Consider the following 16448-nt stretch of genomic DNA (forward strand, 5'->3'; position numbering starts at 1 on the left):
GGAAAATAATAGCATAAAGTGATAGACAACTTCTGTCAGCACCAAGAATAAAGGATTATCTTTGGCACATTTCTCAGTCAGAGAGCACCTTTAGAGTCCAGACTTTAATACTGGATAGACCTTCAGGTTTCCTGACCCTTACTCAAATGTGAAAAAGAATCTAATATAAACTATCCCCATGACTTCCCTTACAGTGAGTATTCTACAATGAGGCTTTGATTTTGCATTTCTTCCAAATTGTGAAGACTATCTAGGTCATAAAAGCTAAAATTTATGATAAATTAATACAGAACAATAATCACAATTGATTGACTTATTCAAAACATACATACATTCAATATAAATAAAACAAAACAAACAGTGGGCAAACAAAGCAAAAATGCTTTGGTGGGATATTCAAGACATAGAAGATACAGTCTCAGCTTTCAAAAATAGATAGTTTAGTTATCAATACAATATTTAATATGTATGAATTATGTATTATCTAATTTATATTCATATCTCCTTCCATCAGATGTAAGTTCATTCAAGGAATGATCTGCTTGTCCTTTTATGTTTATATTTATCATGTAGCACAATGCTTATGTCCAGAATACTTGTAAAAACTTACTGGATTGAATTGGGAGACAAACAAATATTAGAGATCACTCCAGACCATGTATATTAATGATATATCTTAAACTAACAGACAACAGTTTCTTCATTTCAGGAATGAGGAAAATAAAAAAGTGGGATGAGGTGACGAATTTACTGTGGTTTCTATGAGCAGGGACTAAACAAGGTGTGACTTGCTAAAGGATTAGAATAAAGTAACTTCTAATCTGCTTAAATTTGTCTATTAGAACTAAATTTTCTTACTAAATAAAAGCCTTTAATGGAAACCATTTGCTGGAAAATTTTTAAATTCTTAGCAACCCAACATTTCATTTTTATACTTACCATCAGTCACAGTCAGATTCATCACAAAGGTTTCATTTTCTCCTGTGTTGGTGGTTAAGCAACATTGGTAAAATCCTGAGTCAGAAGCAGTGACATTGTGAATGATAATAGAGGTACTGGTCATCTGTTGGCTGCAGCTTGTCAATATTTTTCTTTGGTACTTTAAGCCATAACTTTTCCCATTGTTCAAATTACAGTAAATTAAGTGGTCAATCTGATGTGGCTGAATCTTTTCCCATGTCACATGTTTCAGGGGGCTGGCCTTGTGAGTCTGAAATATGAATTTAACATTTTTTCCAGGTTCTGATACCATATGGCTATTAGATGGAACATGGATTTCAAAACCATCTGAAAAGAAGCAAAAAAGGTGTTTCATATATTTGTTGTTACAACATAATCTTTTGGAGATAAAAATTATTTTAAAAATCTTTTAACAATAATCAATATGGATATTTAGAATGGTCTTCTTAGTTCTGCTCTCTGAGGCAAAGCAAAACAATTCAAATTCCATTAAAAACATTTCCTTATTCATAAGAATATGAAATTTATCTTTTTTCCAGGTTCTATTTCTATATGACTATTGGATAGAGCATGAATCTCAAAATCATCTGAAAAGAAGCAATAAAGTGTTTCATGTATCTAAGTTTTAAAGAAGTAATATGCTTTTAAAAATCTTTAAAAGGTAATGCTATTATTCAAAATGGTCTTCCTACTTCTGTTCTCTGAAGCAAAACAAAACAAATCAAATTCCATTAAAAGAATCCATGAAAAAGAATTGCATTCTAGAAAATGTTACCAAAAACTAGGCATTTAGGACATGGTCAATTCACCATAACTAGATTATAAACTCCATAGGGGCAGAGATGAACCTTATAATTAGGGAAGATTGATCAGGATTTTTTCAGGGTGTAAATATCCATCCTTTGTCCTTCTATTTATCTGTTGGTCCGCGTGACTATCCCTCTTTAGTCTGAGAAAGTCACTGCTTTTGTCTTTGTAGTACCCTGCTCTTGGGACTCACCTGATTGCTGTCTTCCCTTCTTAAGGATCACCTGACCAAATAAATTGTTTCCCAAAAAGCTCACCTAAATTTAATCAGGATTCAATAATTACTAGTTATGTCTTTGGCAGAGACCCTATGGAATAAACAAGTTTCTAGTATTATAATTTAGATACTCTGGTAAAGTTTTTTTTCTACCAGTAATATTTCAAATTCATTTTACAGAAATTGTATTCCATAATTAAAGATATTGTTGAAATACATGTGCATTTCAATGTACTGATTTAAATTTACACTAAGTTGTCAGTAACTGACACCATATCTAAGTATACGTTTTGAAAGGAAGAAGGATGACAGGTACCTAACAAACAGGAAATAAAGAGGGATAATCAAAATAAAGATGCAATTGATCAGGGGAAAAGTTTCAGTAGAGCCTGAGATGCCAAAGACATAGTTTGTCCACTTCACAATTTTATCTAGGGACAGTAAGTCCTTTCTTAGACCAAGAAACTGTTGTGCTCTTTAAGCAGAGGCACCTTGCAGGAAAAAAAAAAGTCTTTGTCTTCTATTTATGAGCTTTCCAGTAATTAGGGATGTCCAAAAATGGAAAGAGCAGCACTCAAAGGTAGCAATTCTCTGTAATTAGAGGTGCTCACTAGATTAGCAATTGTTGGGAACATCACAGAATTAGACAGGATTATGGTTGGAGAAAATGACAATTGAGATAACTTTCATTTGATTAGTAAAACAAAGAGAATTGCAAAAACCCATGAATACAGAGGGAAGGCTGCTTTTCAAATGTGTAAGATAAGTTTGACACCATCAAATATTTTTGTTGATTACCAGTATGAAAGACAACAAAAGGCATTAAAGGATATACCCCTAATAATAAATAGCTTAGAAAATCTATTTCTGCATATCTCTAAAAATAAATGTTTTATATATATATATATATACACATATGTATATATATGTATATGTATATATAAGTAAAAACACACATATACATAATATTTATTTTTAGAGCTGTTATAAGCATTAAAGTAATATTGATAAATGTATACAAAGCTAAGTGACACAATGGATAGAATACTGGGCCTAGAATAAAGAAAAACTGTATCCCAATCTGAAGTCAGGCACTTACTAGTTGTATAACTAGGCAAGTTATGTATGCTATATTTGCCTTAATTTTCTTAATTGTAAAATGTGCCATCTATTTCACAGGGTGATCAAATATCATTATATGATGATCAAATATATGATCAAATAAGATTATATATAAAAAATTTTGCTCAGTGTCCAGCACATAATAGGTGTTTAATAATTGTTCACTTTCTTCTTCATTATATTATTCCCTATAACATTTCCAGAAATCATAGGAAGCAATTTACATTTGTAGAAACTGAAGCCTAGAGATTCTGTGATCTACTATAACAACAGGGCTGGTAGGTACCAGTATGAAGAGTTAAACCCAAACCTTGCCTGATTCCAATTCCTATATTCTTTCCATTCCAGCATGAAATAATCTTTAAATAACCTTGAAATAATCTAAAATTTTACTATTATCTTCTACTTTTGCACACTAAGCCAAATGATTTCAGTACTAGTTCCCCTGGGAATGAGTCTCATTTGTAACTTTCGTCCAAGTGACCTGGTGTTTAAAGTAATTCACTGTCTTTCTTCACTTCAGGCTGAGAAAAATATCTCTACTTCAGGAAGCTGCATTTACCTCTGGCTAAGTCAGTCATATACAGTATCAGTTAAATTAATCTGAAGTATGTAAAGATGGGAGCCATTTTATACCATGAGGCAGAAATAACCCATTTTTTAGGATCTTATTAAAGCCAAAGAATACTAGATGAGTTGCACCAAAACTGCAGTGACTGAAATCCCAGTCTAAGAACTTTACTGCAGACTTTTTGCCAGAAAATTCTATAGAAAAGTCAGAAATTTACTTCAATATCCCAATGTCCCTTAACTGGAAAAAGGAAAGTCTTTTAGGTTATTGATATTACAGATTCACAAAATTAAATCTTTAAGGACTATATTTAAGAGATATTTCAAAACAGAGATCTTAAATTAATACCATATCTATATTAAGGAAAGTCAAATTTCTAATTTCATTTATTCTCTGCTAGAATACAATTTGCTGCCTCAGATGGCCATATTGAAGAGGGGAGAGGATCCTAATCTTATCCAGGATGGCCTTGACTATATGCTGAGGAAGGGAACATTGTATAGCTTTATCTGAGGGAAACCAAAAAGGACTCCAGCTCAAAAACCTCTCTTTCCTCCTGTTATTTCAAATTCTATTATTAGAAATGCAAAAATCTATAGTTTCTGAGTTAAAATGAAAATCATGTGAGAGGTGTAACATAGTAACCCCTTTATAGAATAATAGGTTTACTTGAATTTTGAAGCAGAAATTCTTAACCTTTATTTTATTTTATCTTGCCAATTTTTGGCATTTGCATAGTTCTTTCTCAGAATTATTTTCTTTAATTCATAAAATAAAATATATGTATAATTAACGAACTCTATTTTAAAAATAAAAAACAGGTTTGTGAATCCCAAGTCAAAAAGGAACCTTAGAAGTCATATTGTCAAAAAGCATAAATCTCTTCCTACAATATCCATAATAATTATAAGGCATTATCTAGCATCCAACTAACTCTAGTTTGCAAAGCAACTAACTCAATTTTGTGACAGTTTTAATTGTTAGAAAAAAATTTTTTTTTACTTATGCTAAGTTGGAATCCACATCCCTATAACTTTGCATTTGATATTAATTTTTGCCCTTATGAGTCTAACAAAACTAATTAATACTTATTCCAGGAAATTTTTAGTTTTTTAGTTTCAAAAATTATACTTCCTATTTTCCTACCTCTCTTGTTTCTCTTCTCAAGAATAAAGATTCCCAAATGCTTTAATTGATCATCAATAACATAATTTTAAATCTCCTTATTGGAATAATAACTGGCATTTATATAGCCCTTTATTACTTACAACACTTGAGACAATTAGTAACTCTTTGAATAAAGTACTGGGCCTGGAGTGAGGAAGAACTGAGTTCAAATTCAGCCTCAGACATTTATTGGTCAATTCATCACTGGTAAACAACACTACTAAAATCTGAAAATCAAAACCAGTACAATTCTCTAAACATATTTTAATAGAGCAAAACACCATAAGACTATCACCTCCCTCATTCCAGAAAATATTAAGATCACTCAAGAGACTACCTTTTACAATCACACAAGTGACTAAAAGGTACAGAAGGCACTACAAAATCTTGTTCTGTTTATTGCTTATTGATTTCAATAAAGCATCTGACCTTGTAGGAAGAAAAAAAGAACATAAACTGAAAACATATTTTCCACATATTAAGACCATTCGCGATTCTTTTATGAATGCAAGTAGTGAAAGCATGATTTATTGGTTCTATTATTAGATTCAAATGAAGCATAAAACAGAAAACATATACCTTTCAAAAGTACATTAAACTATCATTTAGAATCTACTTTTACACATGGAAGGCAGATACCCTAAAGATGGCAAGATTGTCCAGTTGAGTTAAGGTGCAGAGCATTGCAGGATCTTATCAGTTAAGACTAAACAATTCAAAAGATAATAGTAGATGACAAGAGCCTAATACTTGCTTATGGCATGCATTTTGATGGCTAGTCCATTGCCATTTGGGAGGAGAAGGTAATGTATATTACTTCAGAGAAGGTCTTATGTACCTAGGATAAGTAAAAACTGTTTCTTTCATAGCATCACACAAAGGGAATTTTTCCTGATATCAATTCCTCGTTTCTAGTTGTCTCCCTAAATTTACAAGCACCAGAGACAGTGACAGAGAGAGAAAGAGAAAGAGAGAGTGTGTTCCTTCTCCATATAGATTATAAACTCTTTGATGGTAAAACTTTTATTTTTGTGTATGCATCTGTATTACAATGCCTGGTATATAGTAGATCCTTATTAAATGCTTATTAAACTGAATTTTTCATTTGAGCTATCTTTGTGCAACTATCTTATTACATAAACTATGAGAATAGCATCACTTGACCTTTTTAAACTATTTATGTAAATACAGGTTTCCTTACCATTTTTTTAAAGCTTTACATAGTTGGAGAGTAATACTCTAGTTCTAGTAGTCCTGAAACTTTCCGCGTGAACTTTTATCCAGCCCATATCACTCCATTTTGTTCACTTGGATCATGAGTTTTTGTCATTTTTTTTAAATGCAGGCATACTACCCAACAATTCAATTTAAAAATATTTATTAAACACCTATTATGTAGAAGTCACTGTGCTAGATGCTAGGAAATCAAGGACAAAAACAAAATTAATGACTATGTTTAATGAGCTTAAGCCTACTGGAAAAAAATCAAAAAATTTAATGACCCTTTAGAAAAAGAAATTGTTAATCTGATGTGGCTCATGAATATTTACTCTTCACTTTTTAAGTTCTGACAAATCATTCATTTCAATGATCTCTTCTATATTTTACCAGAAATTACTATCGTGTTCACTGTCATATGGTTCTGAATATCCACCTTTTTCATGCTTTTTGAAAAATCAGGAAAACATTTGCTTGCCTTTTATAATGTCATCTTTCCCATTTTCTTCCAGAATGCCTGAAGATGCAATAATCTAGCTTTTGTTTCCCATGTATCAGTCCCATATAGCAATGTAGTTTCTCAAAGTGTGCTGATTTGAACTCACTGATAACCACTAAGAACTCATCTTTTCCTTATTCAATGTTCCAGTTTTCTATTAATCATTTTAAATATATATGTGTATATTTTATAATGTTCTCTATCACTGGCTTGGTAATAAATTCTTCCCTTATCCATAGATAAACTATTCCATGCTCTCCTAACTTGCTTGTAGTATCACCTATTAGGTGTAAATCACATATCCATTATTATACATTGTAAGATATTGGTCTACATATAGTTTCTGCCATAGTTTTCCAGTTTTCCCAGCAGTTTTGGGGCAGTAATGTGTCATTGGTCCAAAATCTTGGATCTTTGGATTTATCATATATCAGATTACTATGATCATTTACTTTAATGTAAGCTGTTCCCAATCTATTTCACTGATCCACCACTCTATTTCTTACTAGTACCAGCTGGTTTTGATCATTTACTACTTTATAATACAGTTTGAGATCTGGTAAGGCTAGTCTGCCTTCTTCACTTTTTTTATTGATTCCCTTGACATTCAAAATCTTCTTAATGATACCTGGAGGGATGCAGCCATATTCATTATACTACCTTACACACAGTAGATGCTTGATAAATATTTCTTGATTTATCAATTACAACTGTTAGTAACTAACTGTCATTTGAGAGAAAAATCACATGGAGATGAATAGTGAGTTTTAAACAGTAGAATTTAAGCGGACAATATTAATTTTTCTTTGGTTATGATAGATTTTCCCCCTTTACATATAGAGATGATCAAACCTAGATAGTCCAGACAAAATACATTTAGACATGAAATCTGAGAGTCTTTGTTCCAAGTCTAATTCTCTAATTGACTTCTTAATAAGATTCTCAGTATTCTTGAGTATCTAGGACTTTAATCATAGGCTTTAACAAATGATAGTGGCAGAAACCAATCCATCTCTGCATCAGAGCCCTTTTAGAATAATCTGTCAGGTGACTTTATTACTGTAATAATTTGCTTCAAGAGAGCTCCAAGTTATTTCAAATAGCAAGAAAATAAGCATGATTTCTTATATGCTATGTTACAAAAAATTATTTAGCTTAAGTTTAGCTTAAGTTCTAAAGCAGTTAAAACAAACAATCCAGTCATTATTTTTTAATGCAATTGTAGGTAAAAACAGTAGTTGTAGACTAATACAGAAGTGACAAGTAAACAAGGAGAAAGTCAGATAATACAAGAGAGAACAAGTCTGAAACTTATTTCTGTTCAATATCTTTCACTTGGGGCATGAAAAGAAATCTGTTTTATCTGATGGCAAAGAAGTAGCCATGGATATCAAAGGACAAAATGATAACTTTTCCTAGACCCAAACTTAATTCATTCTTTTAATACAAAGCAAGGGGAAAAAAATCAACAATTGAGTGGAGGATTACAGAATGTTTGCCCTTGGGCTCCTATTTTAGAGGTGTATAAGTAAAAGCAAGTCCTTCAGCAAGCAGAGAAATAGGACTTAGGAGAATTAACTTTAATTTCATTAAGAAAAATGAGTTAAAATAGGAATCTATCAAATTACTTGCCTCCTACCTATATCCTCATTGAGTTCTTCTCCAGCCCAGTCTTACTCTATCTCATTTCCATAAATTGGGCAGGTTTAGAATGTCCTAACCAGAGGACATAGTACAAATTTTGGTTGTTGAAGGTTTGTAGGAAAATAACCAGCCCATCTTAGAATTTTTGATAAAGAAGCTAAAAGCCTTATATAGTATGACATACACTAGACTTTGGAAGAGTATATTTCAAAAGATTCAGAGAAATGATAGGGTTTCAAGGCCTAAAATGCTGGAGCAAAAGTTAGCCTAAAAGAGATGAAATGCTCTCAAAAATTATGTTATGAAGGCACAAATAGAAACAACTCTGACTTCCAATAAACAATGAAGTTTTTTTTCTCCTATCAGCTCTTCTATAGAAAATATACAAGACACTCTGCAAACTTTGCTCAAAAACTTCTATGATGGAGAAGTCATTAATGCCAAAATAGGTACTATTATTTGAGTATTTGAAATATTTTTTCTTAAAACCCTAAAATGTAATAATAATATAAATGTATACATGTAATCTAGATATTTGTTGGAGTTCTGTGACTGAAGGGCAATTGAATTCATGACTTTCTGGATTAAAACTCTATTATTTAGAAGGCTGAAAAAATACAATCACTATATTTGATATGATTCTTATCAACAATTATCTTTCTCATTGCTAAAACTGAAATTAAAGAAAAATAAGTTTATAGAGGTTATACATAGGAGAGCATTAGACATTTTCATATACATACATATACATATGTAATATACATACGATACATATTTAATATAACATGTAATACATATTGCATAGAGAGAGAGACAGATATAGAAAAAGTCACTTGTAGAGACAGAGTACTTGTGATTAGTAAAGCACCTAGTATAAAGTATTTCACTTGATTCTCACAACCAACTTGTAAAAAAGATGCTATTATTACCAATTTTAAAGCTGAGAATTTGAAGTAGAGATTCAATGACTTGACTAAGTATAAAGTTATTAAGTATAAATATCTGAATTTAAATGACATAGGTACCCATTTGTTGGCAGTTTTCAAATACCATAAATTTGTACTGTGAAAAGGAATTCTTTTCATATTCAATCTGATTTAGATAGCCAGGATTTGGATTCCATCTTGGATATTAGCATTTCATTTTTTTCTTTCTCAGGGAAAAATATAAGTAAGAGAGATGAAAACAGAAACTTGTGGTTTATCAAATTAGTGACTTCATTAAATTTTGCAACATTTACATACAAGCTGGTGTGTGTAGATGTGTGTAGATTAAAAACAAAAAGCATTCCTAGGTTACAAAAAAATATGAATACTTCACCACAAGGGCTAGAGCTAAATGATGGATATCCAAATAAATGTATGAAGATATAAAACTTGCCACAAACAGTAACTGCAAGATGAAGATATCAAAGCACCAGAAACAAGAATAGCTTATTAAATAGTTTGAACCCTATGATCAAAATATTGGGAGAATTTGGTTTGGATATATTTTTTAAATGATTGTATTCAGTATACTTATTCTGGACAAAAAGTAAAAAAAAAAAATACCCAAAGGTTTTAGTGTTCGAAATTTATTTAAAAATTACTTGTATTTTTATCCATAAGCTAGAAATAAATAAGGAACAATCTGGTACAATTTTTCTAAGGTTCCTTGTTTTAAGGCATATAAAGCTTTCCTACATAGACACTTGGAATTCTTTAAAATCGAGTTCCTGAAACATCACTATTACCAAATGCTATTGCTCAGATTAAGGGGATAATAGCAATGACCCAACAAGTCGGCAAGACAGTGAGGACTTTAGTAGTTTTATTAGAGAGGACAGCAGAGGAAGAGGAGCACTATGAATGTAGCTCCCTACTACTTTGGTATGTCAGGGGGCACTGTGTATTCCCGAGCGAGTCACTGAACCTTTCTCTAGTTATCAACTTTAAAGTTATCAGCTTTAAAATTGGGTAATAATAACACCCATTTTACAAGATTGTTGTGAGAATCGAATAAAATAGCTCATGTTAGACACTTTACTAACCACAAATGGTCTCTCTGTATTTCTCTCTAAAACTGACTTTCTCTTCATGTGTCTGTCTCTGTATAATATATATTACATATTATGTTAAATATGTATCTTATATATATATGATACATGTATAGGAGTGGGCATATGTATGTATTTGAAAAGGTCTAATGTTACCTATGTGTAACCTATATATTTTATAAACTTATTTTTCTATAATTTCAGTTTTGACAATGAGAAAGATAATTGTATTAATAAGAATCAAGTCAAAAATTATTATTAATATGTAGTGTTCTCTGGTTTGGTTTTCCTGGGGTCTCTGGGAGCAGCCTTTATTTCAGTTCAGTAATCACCACAAGAATAGCCAAGGGTTAAAATCCAAATTCTTTATTATGTCCTTGCCTGGGTCTGGGCAGTTTTCTTAGAAGCCTTCTGGGGAGAAATGAAGAAAGACAGACCTGCCACCTTGGTGATGTGAGATGGAATGAATGAATCTGGCTGAGTTTGTCCCAGATTATATGCTATATTATAATTACATTATCATAGGTATGAATCTTGTAGAATAGGTGACAATCCTGTAGAACTAAGTACTAAGTACATGTACTGAACTAGCGAACAATTAAGCACCATGCTAAACTAGATAACCACTGTCTATCAATTCCACTGACAACACTTTGTAAGAATCCTTGTTTCAGAGTTCTGGCCCATAACAATTATATTCCATCAGCTTTTTTGAATTATGGAATTTTAATCTAGCAAATCAAGAATTCAATTTAATCTTCAGTCAGAGAAAGATCTAGCAAATATCTGGATTATATATATATATATATATATATACATATGTGTTGTTACTGTGCTAGTATGTTTTAATGTTTTAAGAAAAATCAAAATTTATTTCAGCTACCCCAGAATAGTAGGAGTTTTTTTTTTTTTTTTTTTGCATTAATGGTTTTCCCATCAGTAGAAATTTTTGAACAAAGATTGCAGGGTGTCTTGGGTATTTTTCTATGAAGAATTTTCAGGAGGAAAGAACTCTTCATTGCTTATTGGAAATCAGAATTATTTCTGTTTGTGCCTTCAAAATATAATTCTTCAGAGCATTTCATATCTCTTAGGCTAACTCTCACTCTAGTATTTTAGGTGTTGAAACTTCCTATTATTTCTCTGAATCCTTTGAAATATACTCCTCCAAAGTCTATACTGTATGTCATAATATATCAGATTTTCAGGTGTAGGGGGTCTTTTCAACTTGCCCAGAATTTAGTAAATAACTAATAGTCAAATGCTTGTCCAAAGCTGCACAGTTAGTAAGAAAAGATGTCAAAATTTCTAAGATGGGCTGGTCATTTTCTTACAAGTTTTCCATAATTTCAGCTTTGGCAATGAGAAACATGACCATTGGTAAGAATCAAATCAAAAATAATGCTTATCATTTCTATATCCATTTGAACAAAAAAAATCATCAAATCAGGAATTCAACTGCTCAGAGAGAATTCCAGCAAATATCTAAATAATTGAAATCCTCCATCATTATTCTATCATGTCTCTAGACAAGATTCATAATATGTTTTCTAACACCTACTTTATTTTCTCCAGATGTTATCTAGTATACTATCACCACAATATTTATGTTTTTTCTTCCAATGATCATTGGCCAAATGCTCTCCATTGATTTATCACTACTATATTCCTCAATTTCTTCACAAAATTACATTTTTAACCTAACTCCACAACCACTAATAACACTTTTCGAAAACTATATTGTTCAGTACTTTACCTAGAGTTAGCAAAAATGGAGTTCAAATCCAGTTCAAATTACACAATGGCTATATGACCCTGGGCAAAAATCACTTTACTCAGTGTACCTCAACTTTCTCATTTGTAGAATGAGATAGGGTTAATAACAATAGCACTGGATTATAGTAAGGATCAGAAATAATACCTGTAAAGTGTTTTGCAAACCTTAAAGAGTTCTATAAATGCTAGCCTTTTTACCCTTCAAAAACCATGTTATATGCATAAATCTCATCCCACTCAGGCTTAATGATTATCTTTAAAAGTTCACCTTCTTGTTTGGGAAATTTCAGTTTGCCACCCATACTTATTTTCATTGTGTAACTTTGAAGAAGTCACTTAACATCTCATGCCTCTATGAGGGTCTATCAATCAATAAATATTTAATTAAGTAGTATCTACTTATAGGTAATATGGAAGCTATTTAAAAAAAGTTCCTAAAGAAGTCTATAAATTAGTACTGTCATCATGTCATCACTAAGATAAGGAATATTTTTTCTGGGTCTCAGGTTACCTTTACAAATACTAATTATATGTCACAATACTAGGGAAGAAAAGTAATTCACAATGTTCATTTTATATAAAGGGAAACAGAGAACATAAAGATGAATAAGCTTAGCCAATCATGACCACAAAACAAATCAAAGCTTAAATTAAAATTAGAAATTTTAGTTTTACAATCTCAAAAACCCACTTTGATGAATTCTAAAAAAGGCTTAAGAGTTGATAGTCACTTTCAAGTAAGAGTCATTCCCAAAGTATGAAGGAAGTTTTTATATTAAAGGAAAGAAACTTTCCAATCTAAAATTATTTGGAAATAGTAACACTTAAATAAATAGGGGTCATGTTCTCTAGCTAAGAATTTTTCTGGGAAATATTATTTCAAACAATGCAACACATTGATGTTACTTTGGGTTTCACATAGGGTATATGTTTTTGTGTAGTTTTTTGGTATGTGAGTATACGAGTAGTGTCTGTATTATGTGTGTATGGTTTGCTATGTATATTTGGTATGTATATGTATGTGCATATGATATGAGTTTGCATACATGTATGTGTGGGATATGTGCATTAATGGTTAGAAGAAAGAAGGATCAGAGAGAAGAAATAGAAGGAATTCATGTCAAGTATTTTCACAAATATGATCTTATTTGATCTTTATATCTAGCTTTTGAAGTAGACAAGGCAGGTATAATTATTTTATATTGGGATAGCCTGAGAATCAATATGTGAATTCATTGGTAAAAAACTTTTGATAAGTATAGTTCCTGGATTAATGCAGATCTGCAATTTATATATTTAAAGACTTGGTGAAAGGCAAGGCTTAAGTTCATGTCATTCTAATTCAGAGACCAGCTCTCTCTCCACTGCAACACACATGTCTCATCTTGGAATCAGAAGGAACCAATTTACAAATGAAAAAACACATTCTCAGAGCCTAAATTTTTGTAAGCAGTAAACTAAGAAAATTAAAATAATAATGATGGCAATTATAATCATCTCAAAACACTTTGAGATGTTTAAAAATATTTCTTCCTATGTTGTAAACTGAGTACTAAATTTTATTTTTTGAGATTTGTTGGAGTTTTTTGAGAGGCAGTTTGGGGTTAAGTGACTTGCCCAAGGTCTCACAGCTAGTAATTGTTGGTATCTGACACCACATTTGAACTCAGATCCTCCTGATTTCAGGGTCAGTGTTCAAACCACTGCTCTATCTAAGTGCCTCTGAGTACCAAATTTTACAGTAGTAATTGAGTCTCAAAGAGGTTAAGCAAATTGTTTGTGCTTACATAGTGTTGGAACCTCCCCATCTTATTAAAAATCCATTTTTTTTTTCAAATGAGATCTTCTAACTTCAGGTACAATGCTCTTTCCACAAAAATCCTTGCTGCATTGTTGAATGTATACAGAGAAATGTTAAGCACCTTCCCATATCCTCATGTACCACTGCTAAAATATCATCAACCTTCAATACAAATATTAATTTTATTTGAGTCATTCTCCAATGACACATATTTTAATGCACTCTAGGATTCAATTTACAATGATAAAGGAATGTGTCTTGCTGATGAATTTAGTTGAATATACTAATAAAGATAAGATGCCCTAAAAGACAAAAACTTGGGTTTGGAATCAAGTAATCTTTTCTTACTAACTGTGCAACTTTGGCAAGCATTTGACTATTAGTTGTTTACTAAATTCTGGGCAGATTGAAAAGACTCCCTTACACCTGAAATTTTCCATATTGCTGAAATTTTTTAAATAAAAATAAAAAATCTTTTCTATATATTAGGTAGATAAGAAACATAATTTTTCTTACTAGCAATTTTTCTGAGATAAGTTAGCTTTCAATTATATTAATGGAATGACTTAGTAGTAAAATAAAAGGCAAAGATCACTGATGCCCAATAAAATGTTTCATATAAAACATTTATTTCTTAAAAATTAACTTGAGGTCCTTGAATTTGGGGATTATGTGACCATAATGATGATGAATTAGTCATTGTTTCCACTCTATTTTAAACAAGATATTTTAATTATACAATTTCAGAAAAGAACTAAAAGTAGCTGTGTGGAAATTCCGGTGCTGGGAAGGGGAAGGGGAGACACTGGTCTTGATGGTCTTGATAGATTTTTAGAAGTATTCTAGTATCTTTTCTACCAACACTATACAAATTATTCTCAAAAATTGAGAAAGAAAATACTTCCCAATTCTTTTGTGAAACAAATTATTTTTAATAACAAAAATGGTGATGAAAGAAAAGAAATACTATAAAATTATATGATTCTGAATATTGAGTCTTAATTTTTTTTAATCCTGGTTAAAAAACTATAGCAAAAAAAAAAATTCTTTGTGATCAGGTGGGATTTTTACCACATATACATATATAGATAATTCAAGGTAAGGGGGGAAATGAGCAAAATTATATTAATTAAAAGTATTCAAAACAACACAATCACATAAATAGAAATAGGAAAAAAATTTGACAAGGTTCTGTTGTCATTTATGCTAAAAAAAAAACCCCAACAATGCGTATGCATGTAAGTTTATGTATGTGTGTATATAGATATATGCATACATATGTGGGTCTGGGGGTGGGTGTGAGTGTGTAAAAAATATATATATATATGTCTTATGCATATATGTGTGTTTATATATATATATATATATATATGTATCTATAAATATATCTGTGTTTATCTGTAACCTACTTGGGGGAGATGGGAGAAATGAAAGAGGAAAAAAATAAGAAAATAAAAAGTGCATAGCAAAGAACAAAAGAATAACCTACAAAGAAGCAAAGAAAAGATGGAAATTCATGAATATAATTTTTCTATTATTACATATGCTTTATTTAAATGGAAATTTATTGTTATATATTTATAAAATATGAAAAGATACCTTATTCTGCTTCTTTGCAAAGCAAGGAAGAAGGGTATGGAAGTGAAACTTGGTTTATATGTTGGTTACTATTGTTGTAATGTTTTATTTGTCCTTTTCTTTTTGTTTGTTTGTTTCAAGGATGGTTTTATAGATAAAAAATTAGGAGGAAATATGAATGAAAATAAAGATGATCCCAAAACTGAAGGAGTCTTTTAGTTTCACATAAAATGAATGCTGACAAAAGATATGCTATGAAAAAAAATCAGCTACGGTACAATTTTAAAGAAAAGAAATGAAAACCTTTAAAAGACTAGGTTTTCAAGGTTTTGTCATTCTCCCAGGCTGTTTCAACTCATTCTAAACTAGTTCCCTTGATACAGGATAAATTTCATTTTCCCTAGCGCAGCACACAGTCCCTCCAAAGCTTGCAATTTAATTTCCACCCCCATAATTTTAAATATTTTAAGTCATCATTTTACACTCTATTTTCCTTCAGAATTGCTTCCAATAATGGCTTTCTAACTCCATTACCTTGAAATTGCATTTATCACACTTATGTTTTTGCCTTTTAAAAACAAAACAAAACAAAACAAAAAGCCATAAAATTTCTGAATCTAGTCTAATCACAGGATGTTATAAAGCCAGTGGTAGAGATACAAATACCCTGTAATGTGCTTCAATCAATTAGTTAATCATAGTTCCTGCAATTTCCTTTCCAAAGCACATTATTGTAAAATAATAGTCAGAAGAACAAACTATCTTTTTTTTCTTGTTGATAGATTCAGTTGTATTCAACAGGAAAATATCATTTATTCCCAGGTGCAATTTAGACATCTAAATGATTCACATAATTAAATCATTACTAGTTTAAATGGCAGGGGATAAATTATCCTGACATCCTGAATTTTAAAAAACTTTCAAGTCAATATAGGACAAAATACAAAACCCCATACAGCACATCTAGTAAAAGGCTAATTTGTTGAACTGGATGAACAGGTATAAAGTAAGGCAGCAGGATAAAAAAAAAAAATCACTTCTGGTGGAATTTGA

General features: G+C 31.0%; 1 protein-coding gene across 2 annotated transcripts in view; it reads right to left on the minus strand.

The window, feature by feature from the left end:
- The window catches only part of CD226 (CD226 molecule), a 150913-nt gene that overhangs the window by 96471 nt on the left and 37994 nt on the right, over nucleotides 1-16448 (minus strand). For both annotated transcript variants that reach the window (XM_051970533.1, XM_051970534.1), the window contains exon 3: nucleotides 940-1287. In XM_051970533.1, the coding sequence (XP_051826493.1) occupies nucleotides 940-1287 (348 nt within the window). The remainder of the gene's footprint in view (nucleotides 1-939; nucleotides 1288-16448) is intronic.

This window comes from Antechinus flavipes, chromosome 1, assembly GCF_016432865.1.
Source record: "Antechinus flavipes isolate AdamAnt ecotype Samford, QLD, Australia chromosome 1, AdamAnt_v2, whole genome shotgun sequence".
In the NCBI taxonomy this organism is placed as follows: domain Eukaryota; kingdom Metazoa; phylum Chordata; class Mammalia; order Dasyuromorphia; family Dasyuridae; genus Antechinus; species Antechinus flavipes.